This window comes from Macaca fascicularis, chromosome 16 (assembly GCF_037993035.2).
Source record: "Macaca fascicularis isolate 582-1 chromosome 16, T2T-MFA8v1.1".
NCBI classification, from domain to species: Eukaryota; Metazoa; Chordata; class Mammalia; order Primates; family Cercopithecidae; genus Macaca; species Macaca fascicularis.
This window is the reverse complement of record NC_088390.1, coordinates 62,359,594-62,375,831: the sequence shown is the minus strand read 5'-3', so window position 1 is coordinate 62,375,831 and position 16,238 is coordinate 62,359,594. Positions and strand designations below refer to the sequence as shown.

The window sequence follows — 16,238 nt, the reverse complement described above, 5'->3', positions numbered from 1 at the left end:
AGTCCAGGAGGAAGAGGAGGAAGAAAAGATGTAAGAGGAAGGCCCAGGTTTGGGGTCCTGGGCACTCCCCCACTATTGACTGCCCCAGAAGGTGACTCGGTGAGAGGACTGGGTACTGGAGCCTACCCTGGGGTGGCAGGTCCCCATGCTTTCTGGTAGTTTCCTCACAGAGGCCCAAAGGTGCATAAGAACTGCGTCACCATCCAGGGCCCAGGTTTGGGGGAACTGGTCCTGAAAACGTGCCCCCAGGCCAGACCTGGAACACTTCATGAGGTGCTCTAGGGACAGGGTGGGAATCAGGCCGGGAAAGTTCCCTGGGAGGGGTCAGAGCCCATACCCCATTGCCACCTCTGTCATCTCCCACTGGGTGGTGCTGGACCCTTTTGTGGCCACCCCAGGGGTCCAGATGTGCACAGGAGGCTGTGGTTTGGGGGAGGCCTGGGTGGGGAACTGCTTGCCACACTTCCGACTTTCATCTGGGTCACGTGTGGGATGGGCTCGGTGTCACTGTGCCCTGACCTGCCCACCAGGCCAGACCTCCTTCTGGGCTGGAGCAGAGGAACATGGGGACAGTGTGAGTAAGCTGCCCTTGGGCCAGTCGGAGTCTGATCCCAGAGCTTCCCAGGCCCCACTGGGCACACGTGGACTTACTCCTCTGAACCTTCAAGTCAGTGCATGTCATCGGCATCAACACCTGTTCCCCTCTACCAAATACATGCCCCACAGGCTTAGGGTGAGCCCGAGAGAGATCTGTGGGGACAACAGGCATGGGAGGCCCTGGCGCTTCCAGGCTGAAGGCTGGAGACTGGATCTGGTCCCACTGGGGCTTCAGTCCCCCAGAGTCAGTGACCCTCCCCATGAAGGTCATCTGATCCCTCCAGGAGGCTGGGTCTAGCTTCCCGGAGCCCTCCCAAGTCAGGTCCTGGGCCGGTCTGTCCACGAGGCTGGGCCTGAGCCCTGGCCTCTGCTGGGGGATGTCCCCTCCTGGGCAGAGGGCTTTGCTTGTGTGTCCTACAGGGACCTTCCTGCGCCTTCTGTGGGCTGGGGGTGAGCCAGACCCCTGGGCTGGGGGAGCAGGACACTGCAGGGCAAGGAGGGTCCCTGAGCCAGGTCTCCCTGTGCCTCCTTACCCCATCAATCACCCTCTGGAGAAGCCAAGCTAGTGAGGAACCTTGAGTGCAGAGCCCTTCCGTGTCCCAACGGGAGGAACAGAGGTGCTCAGGGCCCCCTGGGTTGCCCTAAAAACCTCCCTTTTCTAGGGCCTTCTGAAGACCCTTCCCCAAGTGCAGAACACTAGGCGGTGTCCAGGGCTCCCCACAGCACCTTCCCCCTTCCTGCACTCCCGGTGGACACAACGCCCTTAGCCCTGCTCTGCGGGAGCTGGGCTCCAGTCCCTGTGCCTCTGTCTCCTCCAGGGCAGGAAAGGAAACTCAACTGCCAGCCCATGGAGAACCCCACGTCCCAGGTCAGGCCCTGGCTGGGACTCAGCCTCTCACCAGCCCCACGAGGGGCTCCAGCACCCCTGACTCCTCTGGCCCCACGGGACGCAGGGCCTCTAGGGAAGAGTGGAGGGGACCATAAACCCTCATGGTCTTGGGGTGTGACGCGGGTACCACATGCTCCTGGTGGTCTTGGAGTCCCTGGACCCTTGTACCATTTGGGCTGTGGAATCCTGAGAAGCCCCTAGCCCATCAAGAAATCAGAGCCTGTTCCCAAGATGTGGAGCTGTCAGCTGGAATGGCTGAGTAGCTGCAGAGGCCCATGAACACCGGGCCTCCCACCCTCCCATCTGGGGACCCCACCATGCGTCCTTGGCCCTGGGGAGGAAGGGTGGGAACATCCCCTGGAGCCTGGCTGGAGGTGCTCCTGGAGGTCTCCTGGGCCAGGGTGCTGGGAGGGCAAGGCTGACTTTGAGGCCATGACAGAGGACGGGGGGAACTGGGTGGGTGCTGGGTTTTGTGGTCATCTCCTGGAAGTAGGGTCGGTCCAGGTGACATGCGAAGGGGAGATGCTGACATCTGGGCTTCATCGACCCATCTGTGGGCACCAAGGGCAGCTGGAGCCTGGCCAGCAGGAGGGCAGGAGGACTCTTAGGGAGGGGACAGTCAGGTGCACAGAATCAGAGCCAGAGGATGTGGCTCCAAGACACAGAGGGCGGCCGTGGAGGGACGAGCTGCCCTCTGTTGATGGGGATAAAAGGTGTCTCACTCAGGGCCTGGGGGTACCCGTTTAGCCCTGGGGGTACCCGTTCAGACCTGGGCTTCTGTGGGACCCTCAGCAGAGACACTCTAAAGGCTCCAGACAAGCTGGCGACACAGGAAGGTGCTTTCACTGAAAGTGGAGATCACCTGGCCAGGGTGGCTGAGAAAAGTCAGCCCAAGACAGGATGGGTGCTGCCCAGGGTGGGTGGCCAGGCTCTGACAGGAGTCCCTCAGGGAGCGACCACATCACCCTACTGGGGTTTAGGGAGCCTGCCCTGAGACCTGTCTGGTGTTCCCAGGGTGCACCCAGGGCCCATCCCACCCGACGTTCCCAAGTCCTCCCAGGGTCTGACCTCCCGGCGTCCACCTGCCTCTCCCTGCACCCCAGTCACCCACTCTGCTTGTTCCCCGATTTCTGCCATCCTGTCCAACCCAGAGACTGTGAATGTTTCTCCAGCCACCCTGGCCCTTCTTTGACCCTGGTTCTGTCAGAATGCCCGAGTGAGACTCCCCAGATCTGTTCACATGCTGCCTTGTCTGCTTTCTCACTGGGCTGCTGACCGCTGCTGGGGAGATGCCAAGGGTGACGTGGGTGACCAAGGCCCACAGATGGCCAGGATGGCTTCCCAGCCCCACCTCCAGCCTCACCTGGCTCTTTGGAGCCCTTGGCTGTCAGCCCTCAGCCTCCTCCCAGACACTGCAGCAGCTGGGATTGGGGCGTCTGGCTGTCCTCCTCCACTGTCCTGCCTGCCCCAAGACGTCTCCCCCATCACTTTCTGCCCACTGTGCTGTCCAAGCCAACTGGAAGCAGAGTCTCTGGAAAGCCATGCAGAGCCCTGGGGACTGGCCGGCTCCCTCTGCTGAGGAGTCCCAGGTGAGTTGGTGTGTTTGACCCCACCCCACCTGTTATCCTCACCAGACCATTGGCTACTTTGGGGTGCACTTCAGAAGTGGCACAGCGCATAAGCTCACTCCCACCCCATCTCCCCTGGGATCCTCTGTTTCTCCATCCTATGATCCCTGAGGGATCAGCTCCAGGCTGGGCCCTACCTGGCCCCAGATCCCTTCCCAGCACCATACTCAGGGTCTTTAGCCACAAGCTCTGCTGCCTCCCTGGCCTCACCATGAGATGCCCAGAACATGGCCCTCCCCATCTTTTCCCCCATTCCCCCAGGGCCACAGCCCTCACTCTCCCCATGCCTTTCCCCATGCGGAATGGGAAAGAAGAAGGGTAAGTGGGCCCTCAGAGACCTGCAGGACAACTGCACCCAGGCTGGGCCAGTCATCCCCTCACCCTGTGGCCACAACTCCTGGATGTTAGAAAGTGGACAGGGCCAGACCCTCAGGCTGCCCCCTTCTCTTGTGCTAACTTGGAGACAGAACTACTGAGAGCCCAGGGGCCTGACCTAGCCCTCTCTCCATTCCCACCCACTCCCTAGATGAGCCACGCTCCCTAGATGGGCCACACACCTCTGGCCTACAATGACCATGGGCTGGACCTGCAGGGGAGCCAGGGAGGAGTTCTGGCCCTGAATAGGAGGTTTGCAGGAGCCAGGGAAACACATCCTGCCTCAGAAAGGCCTTTCTGAAGGCAAAACCCATCCCTGAGCTGAGATTGGTGCTTTAGGGGGTGAGGACTCACTGCAGAATCCCAAGGCGATCAGTGCCTTTGTAGATATCAGCATGCTCAGGCCCCATGTCCGCTGGCAGCCCAGCTCGGCATCCCTGCAACCCAGAGGGAGCCAGGGTGAGGAGTCCAAGGTAAAGGGTGCATGTGTTGCTTCTCTGGCCAAGTCTGGCTGCCCCACTCATGTGTGCACCCAGTTCCTCATCACTCTCACCCCTGGGGCCCAGGGCCAGCATCAGAGCATCTACGGGTGCTCCCTAACTTCAACCCTCCCCACCCAGCATGGTCCTGGGATACACATAGGAGTGGAGGCACAAAAAGTTGAGGATTGAAGGCAAGAGGACAGAGGGCAGTGGGTGGTTAACACCTGAGCCACAGCTGAGCCTTCTCCTACCCAGGACCCTCTGCTGGCTCTCCATCTCCTCTGAGTGACAGCTAGAGCCTTGCAACGGCCTCAGGTCGTTGAACCTGGGCCGCCTTCTTCCCCTGAGCTGTCTGCTCTCCCCTGCTCACACCTGGCCAGATGCAGACTTCCCCTCTGGGCCTCAAGCATGCCAATCATGCTCCTGCCTCAGGGCCTTTGCAATGTTCTGTGGTTCTCTCAGAAAGCCAGACATAGAGGAAGGAAGATGGGCTTCAGAAACAGACAGATCTGTGTTCAAATCCAAGCTCTGCATCGTCTGGGTAAAGTAATTGACCACCGTGAGCTCCAGTTTCTTCATGTACAAAATAAGGATAATAATACTTGTGTTGAGCTATCTTGAGCATTAACCAAGAAAACACCTATAAAGTGCTCACAGCAGGGCCCGGCATGTGGAAGGGACTGGTTAAGGTGCCCCCTTTGCCAAAAGATGGTTAATTGGATGCATGGTTTAAATTAGTTCCATGTAAATATAATAAGCTTCTCTCATCAAACCAAATTTTTGTTCAGTTGCTTCTGGTGAATCTAGTGTCAGAGCCTGTCTTGTGAGTGCTTCTAAAGGAAACACTAGAAGCTGCTTGTGTAATATCACGAGAGGAACACTAGAGGCCACCAGAACAGATGGCATGATTGGGTTTTTGATCTCTGCATTCTGTTCTTTCTTGTACATAAACTATTTTTTTTTTTTAATTTATTAGAGACAGGGTCTCGCTCCATTGCCCAGGCTGGAGTGCAGTGGCTTGATCATGGCTCCTTGAGCTCAGTCACTGCAGCCTTGAGCTCTTAGCCTCAAGCCATCCTCCTACCTCAGCCTTCTGAGTAGCTGGGACTACAGGCATACACCACCACACCCTCTAATTTTTTATTTTTTAATTTTTTGTAGAGACAGGATCTTGTCAGCAAACTTCATTTAATAGGCAGTCAAGTTCCCCAATTAGGAAAACTAGGATTTTTTTGTAAAGCAGTACCTGCCACACACCAAAGTAAATTCCTGATGGATAGCAGCATTAAGTGTAAAAAATACAACCATAAAATAGATGAAAATAAAGTGAATAGTTGTCTGATTTGGGGATAGAGGAGAACTTTTGAAACATAAAACGGTAGGAAAAAAGATTTGCCTACATAGAAAGAAATTTCTGTGCATAAAAATATAGACACAACTAAAATAAAGTGATACGCCCTGGGACAAATTTTGCAACATGTGTGAGTGACACAATGAAAAGTTAATATACTTGGTAGAAAATAAGTTCATATAAGTAAGGTAGGAAAAATGGGTGGCTAATTAGAATGAGCAGATAATTTCCAAAAAGGAAATAACAGTGGCCTATAAAAATATGCAATGACAAGTACTAAGTACAAACAAATACTATAATGAAACTTCATAATTGGCCTACCCAATTGACAAAGATATTTTAGGTATTTTAAAAATAATAACTTATATTGGTGAAAGCACTGTGGAGTGAATACAAATGAGGACAATTTTTCTGGAGAGTAATTAAAAAAATAATTTCAACTTTTCTTTTGGATTCAGGGGGTATATGTGCAGGTTTGTTACCTGGGTATATATGCTGAGGTGTATGGCACAATTGATCTCATTATCCAGGTAGTGAGCATAGTAACCAATAGTTAGTTTTTCTACCCTTGCCCCCCTCCTTCCCTTTCCCCTCTGATAGTTCCCTGTGTCTATTGTTACCATATTTACATCCATGTGCATCCACTGTTTAGCTCCCATTTATAAGTGAGAACACATGGTATTTAGTTTTCTGTTCTTGTATTAATTCACTTAGGATAATGGCCTCCAGCTGCATCCATGTTGCTGCAAACGACATGATTTTTTTTCATGGCTAGGTAGTATTCCATGGTATATGTGTGCCACATTTTCTTTATACAGTCCACTGCTGATGGGCATTTAGGCTGATTCCATGTCTTTGCTGTTGTGAATAGTGCTGCAATGAACATGTAAGTGGATGTGTGTTTTTTTAGTGGAACAATTTATTTTCTTTTGGATGTATACCCAGTGATATGATTTGGATCTGTGTTCCTGCCCAAATCTCACGTTCAGTTGTGATTCCCAATGTTGGAGGTTGGTCCTGGTGGGAGGTTATTGGATCACAGGGGGGATTTATCATGAATGGTTTAGCACCAGCCCCCTTAGTTGTGATAGTGAGTGAGTTCTTGTGAGATCTGGTCATTTAAAAGTGTGTAGCATCTCCCCACTCTCTCTCTTCCTCCTGCTCTGGCCGTGTGAAGTGCCAGCTACCCTTTGCCTGCTGCCATGATTGTAAGTTTTCTGAGGCCTCCCCAGAATCTGAGAAGATGCCTGCATCATGCTTCCTGTATAGCTTATGAAACTGTGAGCCAATTAATCCTCTTTTCTTTCACAATTACCCAGTCTCAGGCATTTCTTTATAGCAGTGCAAGAACAGACTAATACACCCAGTAATGGGATTGCTGGGTTGAATGGTAGTTCTATTTTAAGTTAATTGAGGAATTTCTAAACTGCATTCCACAGTAGCTGAACTAATTTGCATTCCCACCAACAGTGAATAAATGGTCCCTTTTTTCTACACCCTCACCAACTACTGTTGTTTTTTGATTTTTTAATAACTGCCATTCTGACTGGTGTGAGATGGTATCTTATTGTGGTTTTGATTTGCATTTCTCTGATGATTAATGATGTGGAGCATTTTTTCACATGTTTGTTGGCCACTTGCATGTCCTCTTTTGAGAAGTGTCTGTTCATGACTTTTGCCCACTTTTTATCAGGGTCATTTGTTTTTTCCTTGTTGAATTGTTTACGTTTTTCATAGATTCTGGATATTAGATCTTTGTTGGATTCATATTTGTGGATATTTTCTTCCATTCTATAGGTTATCTGTTTACTCTGTTGATAGTTTCTTTTGTTGTGCTGAAGCTCTTTCATTTAATTAGATCCCACTTGTCAATTTTTGTTTTTGTTGCATTTGTTTTTGAGAACTTAGTAATAAATTTTTTCCCAAGACTAGTGCAGAATGATGTTTCCTAGTTTTTCTTCTAGGATTCTTATAGTTTGAGGCCTTACATTTAAATCTTTAATCCATCTTGAGTTAATTTTTCTATATGGTGAAATATAGAGGTTGTTTAATCCTTCTGCATATGGCTAGCCAGTTATCCCAGCACCATTTATTGAATAGGCAGTCCTTTCCCCATTGCTTATTTTTGTTAACTTTGTCAAAGATCAGATGGCTGTAGGTGAGCAGCTTTATTTCTGGGTTCTCTATTCTGTTCCATTATATATGTCTGTTTTTGTACCAGTACCATGCTGTTTTGGTTACTGTAGCATTATAGTATAGTTTGAAATTGGGTAATGTGATACCTTCCACTTTGTTCTTTCTGCTTAGGATTGCATTGGCTATTTGGGATCTTTTCTGGTTCCATATGAAATTTAGAATAGTTTTTTCAAATTCTGTTAAAAATGATGTTGGTAGTTTGATAGTGTTGAATCTGTAGCCAGGTTGCAATAGATACTGTATACTTACATCATTTTATATATATCTTGATATATCCCTGTCATAAACTCTTAGAATATAAATTATTGGATCAATTAGTTTTTGCATTGGTAATTTTGATGGATATTGCCATAAAGGTTGTACCAATTTAAACTCCCATCAGCAATGTGTGTTACTATCTGTCTCTTCATTCCTTATTACACAATGTGTTATCAAAAGATATGACCTTGCAAATCTCATAACAGATACGATTTTGGAATAGTTTTAATCTGCTTTTCTGTTATTGTGAATGCAACTAAGCAATATTTCATATGCCCAAATGCTATTTATATTCCCTCTTCCATGAATTATCTTTTCATCTCCATTGTCAATTTTTCTATTGGGTTGCTGGTCTTTCTCTTTGATTGATGGAAATCCTTTGTTAAGTAGAAAATGAAAGCAAGCTTTATCTATGAGTTACATGTGTTGTTCCCAGGTTTTCATTTGCCTTTGACACTGTGTTCAAATACTACTACTAATAAAATGTTTACATTATAAATTTCATACCTACACACTGCAAATTTCTAAAAAATACAAAAAAGAGAAGAAAATAAAAATCATTTATCATGTCACAATAAATACATTACTGGTAATATTTTAGTTTTCCTTTTAGTGTTTTTTCAAAGATCTGCATGTACATATTTATATTAATGTAGATAAGTATCCATAAAGATATATACATATATAAATATATGATAACATATATTAGTTATAAATTTCAAAATTCATGTTCTAAGATATGTTAAAAATATATAACTTTATTTTTCTCTGGGACTGCTTAAACTTATTTCAAACCCTCATTCCAGCTTATGGGGGAAAAAAAAAAAAGTTCTGTGTAAACACAGAAATCATTCAGGTTTTCTCCCTCCCAACCTTCATGTGGAGGTGGTATCTGAGCTTTGAGGAGTGTTATGTTTGAATGCAATGGAAATTTCATAGCCTTCAAGAGGCTGGCAACAGGTTCATGGTGGGCATCTACTGAAGTATACATGGCCCTCTCTTACTCTTGGCCCAATCATCCCTCTCATGGCATCAACTAAGATATTGGAGTTCTCTCTGATCTCTAGTTCACAAATTCTGCATTCTCTCATCACCCCATCCAGGAGGCTAGATGGACCTGGTCATCTGACCACCCACTCCCCTGCATTGCAAAAGTCTACTTTGAATTGCATAAGCTAAGCATTGACCTAAGTCATTCTCTCTGCATTTCCACAGTAATAACCTTACCCTGGGGGCAGCAAATATAAAAAGTCCCCACTGCTGCCCAATTTGTATGGAAAGACAACAGTGAAAGAAATTGCAGAAGAAAAATAACACCAGTGAATACTTCAAGTCCTCATCATGACATGTACATTTACACAATTGAAATCACAGTGTATAATTTGAGTTGTACACTGAATGTTGTACTTAATCTGAGTAAATGCTCATGAGTATATCAATTGTTAAATATAAAAGTTTGATAATTTATATTTTCAAGTTGTTCAAACAACCAAGTGTTCAATATGTATACATTTATATTTACTCCTTTAATCAAAACAGCTCTATGAAACTGTCACCATTATTATCCTAATTTCTGTTTTATAGATGAAGAAATTCAGGTACAGAGGGGTTAAGTAATTACGGGAGCAGTGAGGGAGCGGGTGAGAGGCAGGAGAACTGAATGGTGAGCCACTGGAAGATGAGGAAGACTTTCTACTCTTTTGTACCTTTTATCCTGGGAATGCTTGACCTCTTATTAAAATAAATAAATACGGGCTGGGCATGGTGGCTCACACCTGTAACCCCAGCACTTTGGGAGGCCGGGGCGGGTGGATCACAAGATCGAGACCATCCTGGCTAACACGGTAAAGCCCCGTCTCTACTAAAAATACAAAAAATTAGCCGGGCGTGGTGGTGGGCGCCTGTAGTCCCAGCTACTCGGGAAGCTGAGGCAGGAGAATGGCGTGAATCTGGGAGGCAGAGCTTGCAGTAAGCCAAGATCGCACCACTGAACTCCAGCCTGGGCTACAGAGCAAGACTCCTTTTCAAAATAAATAAATAAATAAATAAATAAATAAATAAATAAATAAATAAGTAAATAAGTAAGTAAGTAAAAGAATGTGTCGGCTGGGCGTGGTGGCTCATGCCTGTAATCCCAGCACTTCGGGAGGCTGAGGCGGGCAGATCACCTGAGGTCAGGAGATACAGACCAGCCTGTCCAACATGGTGAAACCCTGTCTCTACTAAAAATACAAAAATTAGCCGGGCTTGTCGGTGCGTGCCTGTAATCCCAGAAACTTGGGAGGCTAAGGCAGGAGAATTGTTTGAGCCCAGGAGGTGGAGGTTGCAGTGAGCCAAGATCAAGCTACTGTACTCCAGCCTGGGCAACAGAGTGAGACTCTGTCTCAAAAAAAAAAAAAAAAAAAAAAGAAAAGGACGTGTCTGCCATAGACATTGCTGTATTATGCTCACTCGGAGGTGCCCATCTGTGGACGTGGTATGGTGGAAGAAACACTGGACCAGGAGGGCGAACATCTGGGCCATGGGTCCAATTTACCACGGATGTGTCGTCTCTGGGCCTTGGTATCATCTTCTGTAAAACACAAGTGCTTGGCGGTGATGGTCATAATGGGATTAGATTATATCAGTGTTTCCTAATGTAACCTGAGTTACCTGAGAAAGTTTAAAATATATAGCTTCTCAAGTTCTCATAAGCACACATTTTGATTTATCATAAGGACTGGAATACAGTTTGGGAATCTGTATTTTTCAAAAGGCCCCCTTTTAGGCAATTCTGACATAAATCCCTGGACCAGATGATGTTTCAGGGGTTCCTCCCAGCTCTAAAATTTCATATCCTGTGAAGTATTGAGTATCATCTCAGATCCAAGTAACCCATTCATCATTCAGCCTCTGGACCCCCACCCTGTCCTTAGTCCTTCTAGCCCTTCTTAGAGGCTGTCTTACTTCTAGCCCATCTGAAAAAGAAAGGAAAATGAAAAGGGAAGGACTGGATCCCTTGATCCAGATCCTTACTCTCATCCCTCCTTCCATTCTCACCCCACCCCTATCTTCTGTCCTCCACCCCTACTAGATGTTGTGTATTCCAGCTCCAGGGCTGCCATGGGCACTCCAAGAGGAGACAAGGTACCAAAGTCCAAGAAAGAGACAGAAATTTTGACCCATCTCAGAATTTACACATGGACCTGAACCATCTATAGATTTTAGACTCCTTCCAAAGGCATTTTATTCCTTGGGATGACACTGGGTATTTTGTACTCTAATTTCTCCTTCTGCCAGATGGTCTATAAGGTTGGAGCTCTTTAAAAAAAGTGCCTAACATTCCCATTTTAATGTAGGGTTTTGGATATTTACTGATCTCCTTCCTGCTTGCTTCCTTCTTTTCTTCTTTCCTTTCTTCCTCTCCTTCTCCTCTTCTTCCTTTTCCTGCATCTCTTCCTTTCCCCATCAAGGAAAGGCCTGGGGCTGGAGTGGGGGTGGGTAGAAGGTTCTGATTTCAGTTTCTTCCCATCTATTTAGAGAGAAGTGTGAGTATTCAGCTCACCACGTAGCCAAGACAGACCGTGCCCCACCAGCTTCTTGCAGCTTTACGATGAGTCTCTCTCCATTTCACAGGGCAGTTATTACTCACGATTGATGCTCACGGGCCAAGCCTAAATGTGTGGCACACTCCCCATACCACACACAGACACAAACACCTGCCTGGCTCACATGAACCGGGATGAGGATGCCATTTCCACCTGGGAGAAGCCACGTGATCAGGCCTTCTCAGCAGCCTCCACTGGTGTCAGGCGGAACAGGGCATTCGGCTGTTGCGGGTCTGCCTTTCCAGGACTAGCATCCATGGAAGATGGGGTCCATCACCAACCTGGGAAGATGTGGGAGGTGAGCGCCTCATTCCAGAGCCAGAGGCTGTGGCGGCTTCTCCCTTCTATCTTCAACCTAGGCTAATGACAGCTGGCAGATGCTTGGCCATGATGACAGGTCTTTTCGAAGATGTATTTTTACCCTCTGGACAAACAGCAGTTGGCAGGAGTGGGGCGTTTTATGAGTTGAGGTACTCAGGACCGGAAAACAAACAGCCAGTTAATGAGCCGGTCTTATGGCAACTTGCACAAATAATAACAAAGAAAACATCCCGTCCCTCGTGCCTGGGTGAGGGGATATAAAAGCTGCCGTCCAACTGGCTGGCCACGGTCAGTCGTGGGGAACTCCGGCTGCGTTACTGACCTGCGAGCTGACAGGCCAGGACCATGGGGTGCTGCCCGGGGGACTGCTTCACCTGCTGCACCCAGGAGCAAAACTGCTGTGAAGAGTGCTGCTGTCAGCCGGCCTGCTGTGGCTGCTGCGGCTCCTGCTGTGGCTGCGGGGGCTCTGGCTGCGGGGGCGGCTGCTGCGGATCATCCTGCTGTGGATCTGGCTGCGGGGGTGGCTGCGGAGGCTGCGGAGGCTGCGGGGGCTGCGGGGGTGGCTGCTGCGGATCCAGTTGCTGTGGGTCCAGTTGCTGCGGCTCCGGGTGCTGTGGGCCTGTGTGCTGCCAGCCCACACCTGTATGCGACACAAAATGAAGACCTCTCCCTCCGCCACTGATGCAGTCCCACCGAAAGCCTCCATCTGCTCCAGGGGGACAGCCCCTCGTGTACAGAACCTTCCATGCCCCCAAGACAGTGTCTTGCCTTTCTCTGATTTGCAGAGGAGAGCTTGTTCTCCAACGCCTGCTCTGGTATTTCAAGGCACTGAGAACAAGAGCCGTACTCTGATGCAACATTAAAACTGGGTCACAACGAAGTGACCCCAAGCTCAAGGGTGAATCCCCAATACTTATCGATTCACGTGAAGTTCGATGTCTTGTACTATAAGACATCCTCTTCTTTAAGGTGTCTTTGGGACTGATCCTTCGCCCTGGCTTTCTGCTGCTTCTGAGATGCAAAAACAAGTCTACCTTCTTTGTGATCCTCTTAATAAATTTGAGCATGCTGGCATAACCTGATTAGTTCTCTTGCCTCTTCCTTGATCTCCCTGCTGAGGACTGGGTTAGAAAAATTCACTCTGGCATCTGCCTTAGGGTTTTTGAAATGTGGTTTTTGGATCACCTGCATCGGAATTACCTGGGAGCTTGTTAAAACTGGAGATTCTGAGGCCCTCCCTAAGACATACAGAATCGGAATCCACCCAACCGTGGCCTGGGAATCTGTATTTTTAACAAGAACCTTAGATAATTCTTATGCACTGAAGTTTGAGAACTGTAGATCTAGACGGAAGCTTCCGTGTGCTGCATGCGATTCACCTGAAAAGCTTTTAAAAATATAGATCCTTGGGTTTTATCACTGGAGATTTTACCCATTAGCTCTAGGGCCTAGAGTTCCCCGGGACCTGCGTTTTTAAAACCTCCTGGGCAAATGCTGATGCTGGCCACATGTAATGGTGATTGAAGGGCATGGCTTTCTTCTGCACTACAGTTCTCCTAGGATGGCTCTGCAGGAGGGCTTCAGGCTTGATCAGAACTTTCTGGCAAAGTCGGAGAGGAGGCGTTGGTAAAACAAGATTGGTTCTGAATGGAAAGGATTTCTAATGGCAAAGCTTGTGAATTCACAGTTTCTGAGGATGTTCTGCGCAGCACAGTCTCTTCTTCCAGCCTCATGCTCGGCCCAGTCTCATTTTTCCGTGCTAGGTTGTCTTACCTGGAACCAGCTACGTGTCTTCTGCCTGAGTCCTAGGGAGCAGGGAGTGAGTACACCTCTGCTAGGCAGGGCCCAGCCGAGGCGTGTGGGTCTACCTGGGAGCTTAAAACTCAAAAGATAGTTGGTTCAACCTCTTGTTGAAAGTGATCTTAAGCTGTGTGTAGAATACAACTAATTTTGCTCTTGCCCTGGAAAAATAACGTTTACTTTTATGCCTACAAAGTGATGTTTCATTTGACAAAGAAAAATTGTTTTCTGATTAGAAGCATAGCAATGATCTTTGAAAAATGAAGAAATACAAAAATATATAAAGAATAATAGTATTCTGAAGGCTCACCACTCGGTTTATTACTGATAAGCTTTCCAGACTCTTTTCTAAGCATATTTATGATAAAAACTGGGATTATGTTGCTTTTACCTTTTTCTTTAAAAATTTTTTTTGTTTCTTTTTTTATGGTCAACTTTATTGAAATATAATTTACATATAATAAAAAGTTCCCATTTTTACTGAACAGTATGATATGATCTGACATTTGTACATACTTATGTAACCACCACTGCACTCAAGATCTTTATGGAACTTTCCATCACCCCAAAAATTCCCCAGTTTGCCCTTATAGTCAGTTCCTCCCCTATCCCCAGACCCTGGCAACCATCAACCTGTTCTTTATGTTACTATAGATTTCACCATGTCTAGAATTTCATATAAAAGAAATAATGCAGTGTGAACTCTTTTTCGTTTTGCCTAACATGTTTTGTATCTATTTATTGTTGCAGGCATCAATAATTCATTTTTTTTCTACTGAATAGTATCCCATTGTATAGATAAACTACATTAAAAATATATTCACCTACTTATGGGCATTTGGATTCTTTTGCGTTTCTGGCTATTATGAATAAAGCTGCTATGAGCATTCTCGTAGAATTTTTTTTTTTTTTTGGTGAACGTATGTTTTATTTTGGATAAATATGTAGCAATTGGATGGCTGTTTAAATGGTAAGTGATTGCTTAACCTTATATGAAACTGCCCAGTTGTTTTGCAAAGTGGCCACAGCATTTTGTATTCCAGCCAGCAATGTCTGAGAGTTCCAGTGTCTATGTCCTTGCTAACACTTAATATTATCAGTCTTTTTATTTCTAGCCGTTCCAACAGGTATATAGTGGTAGGTCATTGTGTTTTCATTTTTTTTCTTTCATTTACGAACCCAGCAGTATTATTAGTGTCTTCTTTTGGAGAGAACCTGAGATTTGACTCTGCCCTGGCTCAGTTTCAGACTCTACTATTTGACCCATTTTCATTCTGGCTGGAATTGGCCTCCTAGAAACTGGTTCTTTAACCCCCAAGACAAAGCCACAACCAGAGCAGGAGCTGCCAATGGGAAGCACCTGTCCAGAGCCCAGAGAGTCTGCATTGAGTAGCTGTGATTCAGAGCAGCTGATTATCCTATTGCTCATGGTCATGCCTCCTGGATGCATAAGCAGAGGTAGTGATTTTTGAATTACTGATACAGGCTTGCCCTTCTTAGCTATCCACAGAGGTTCTCATTTATTCGTTTAATAAATACTAATTGTGTGCCTCCAATGTATCAGCTGCTGCTCTGGGTGCTGGGTATACATCTGTGTGTAGACAAGGTCCTTGCCCTCATGGTGTTTATATGAGGTCAAGGGGGTGATAAGAGCTGTAAAGAAGAATAAAGTAGAAATGGGCTACATCATTGAATGACCTCCTTTTCATTTAGCAGGGAAGGATTCTTCAAACAGACGACATTGCAGCAAAATGGATGGGTTTCTGGGCTGAGAGAGTTTATGAGAAATTTGTTTGTGGGGCGGACTTCCATTCACCGCTGGTTTAGCTGAGGAAGAGAAGTGAATGGAAAAGAGAAGGGTCTCAGCGGCTGCTCTGCCTTTCCCTCTGCAGGCCTGTCCAAAAGTCCTCTTTGCCCACTGCTTGAGAGCCACATTTAAAAGAATGGCACTCCCTGTTCCTAATCTTCCATTTTCAGCCACCACGACCCATCTCTCAGGTCTCCGAACCTGCCCAGTTCAGGTTGTTGCCATGAAACTTCTGAGTAACTGCCACAGACCCCTAATGGTCTGCCTGCCTTCAGACTTGCCCTCACCCTCCCTTCTCCACCTCCAGAGAGAGGGCACACATCTTTCTGAAAGGGCAACCCCAATCAAGTTACTCCCCTGCTTAAACCCTTATTATCATTAAAAAACACAACTTCTTAATCATGGTCCACAAGACCTTTCATGATTGGGTGCCTAGTAACCCCTCTAGCCCCACTGCTTTTCCCTCCTATCCCCTCTGCTTTTCATCCTGGCTATGTTGAATCATTTGCTGCTTGCCAAATGTAATGTGCTCTATGTCTTTGATTTCCACATCTTATCCTTTTCCTGCCTTTATGACCCCCTTTTTGTCCACTCTCTTTATTTTTATTTTTATTTTTTTGAGACAGAGTCTCGCTGTGTCGCCCAGGCTGGAGTGCAGTGGTGTGATCTCGGCTCACTGCAAGCTCTGCCTACTGGGTTCACGCCATTCTCCTGCTTCAGCCTCCTGAGTAGCTGGGACTACAAGCACCCACCACCGCGCCTGGCTGATTTTTTGTATTTTTAGTAGAGATAGGGTTTCACCGTGGTCTCGATCTCCTGACCTCGTGATCCACCCGCCTCGGCCTCCCAAAGTGCTGGGATTACAGGCGTGAGCCAATGCGCCCAGCCCTGTCCACTCTCTTTGAGCCTTCATTTTACTTGCAAAGGCTTCTGTAATTCCCCAAAAA

The 16,238-nt window shown here is 47.0% G+C and overlaps 1 protein-coding gene across 1 annotated transcript; it reads left to right on the top strand.

Moving 5' to 3' along the window:
* Positions 1 to 11,969: 11,969 nt before the first annotated feature.
* KRTAP17-1 (keratin associated protein 17-1) lies at positions 11,970 to 12,805 on the top strand. The gene has a single exon (XM_005584167.3). The coding sequence runs from the start codon at positions 12,030 to 12,032 to the stop codon at positions 12,342 to 12,344; it is 315 nt and encodes a 104-aa protein (XP_005584224.1). The 5' UTR covers positions 11,970 to 12,029; the 3' UTR covers positions 12,345 to 12,805.
* The last annotated feature ends 3,433 nt before the right edge of the window (positions 12,806 to 16,238 follow it).

Excerpts from the sequence above, each read along its gene's own strand:
- KRTAP17-1 (XM_005584167.3), top strand. The coding sequence starts at position 12,030 with ATGGGGTGCTGCCCGGGGGACTGCTTCACCTGCTGCACCCAGGAGCAA.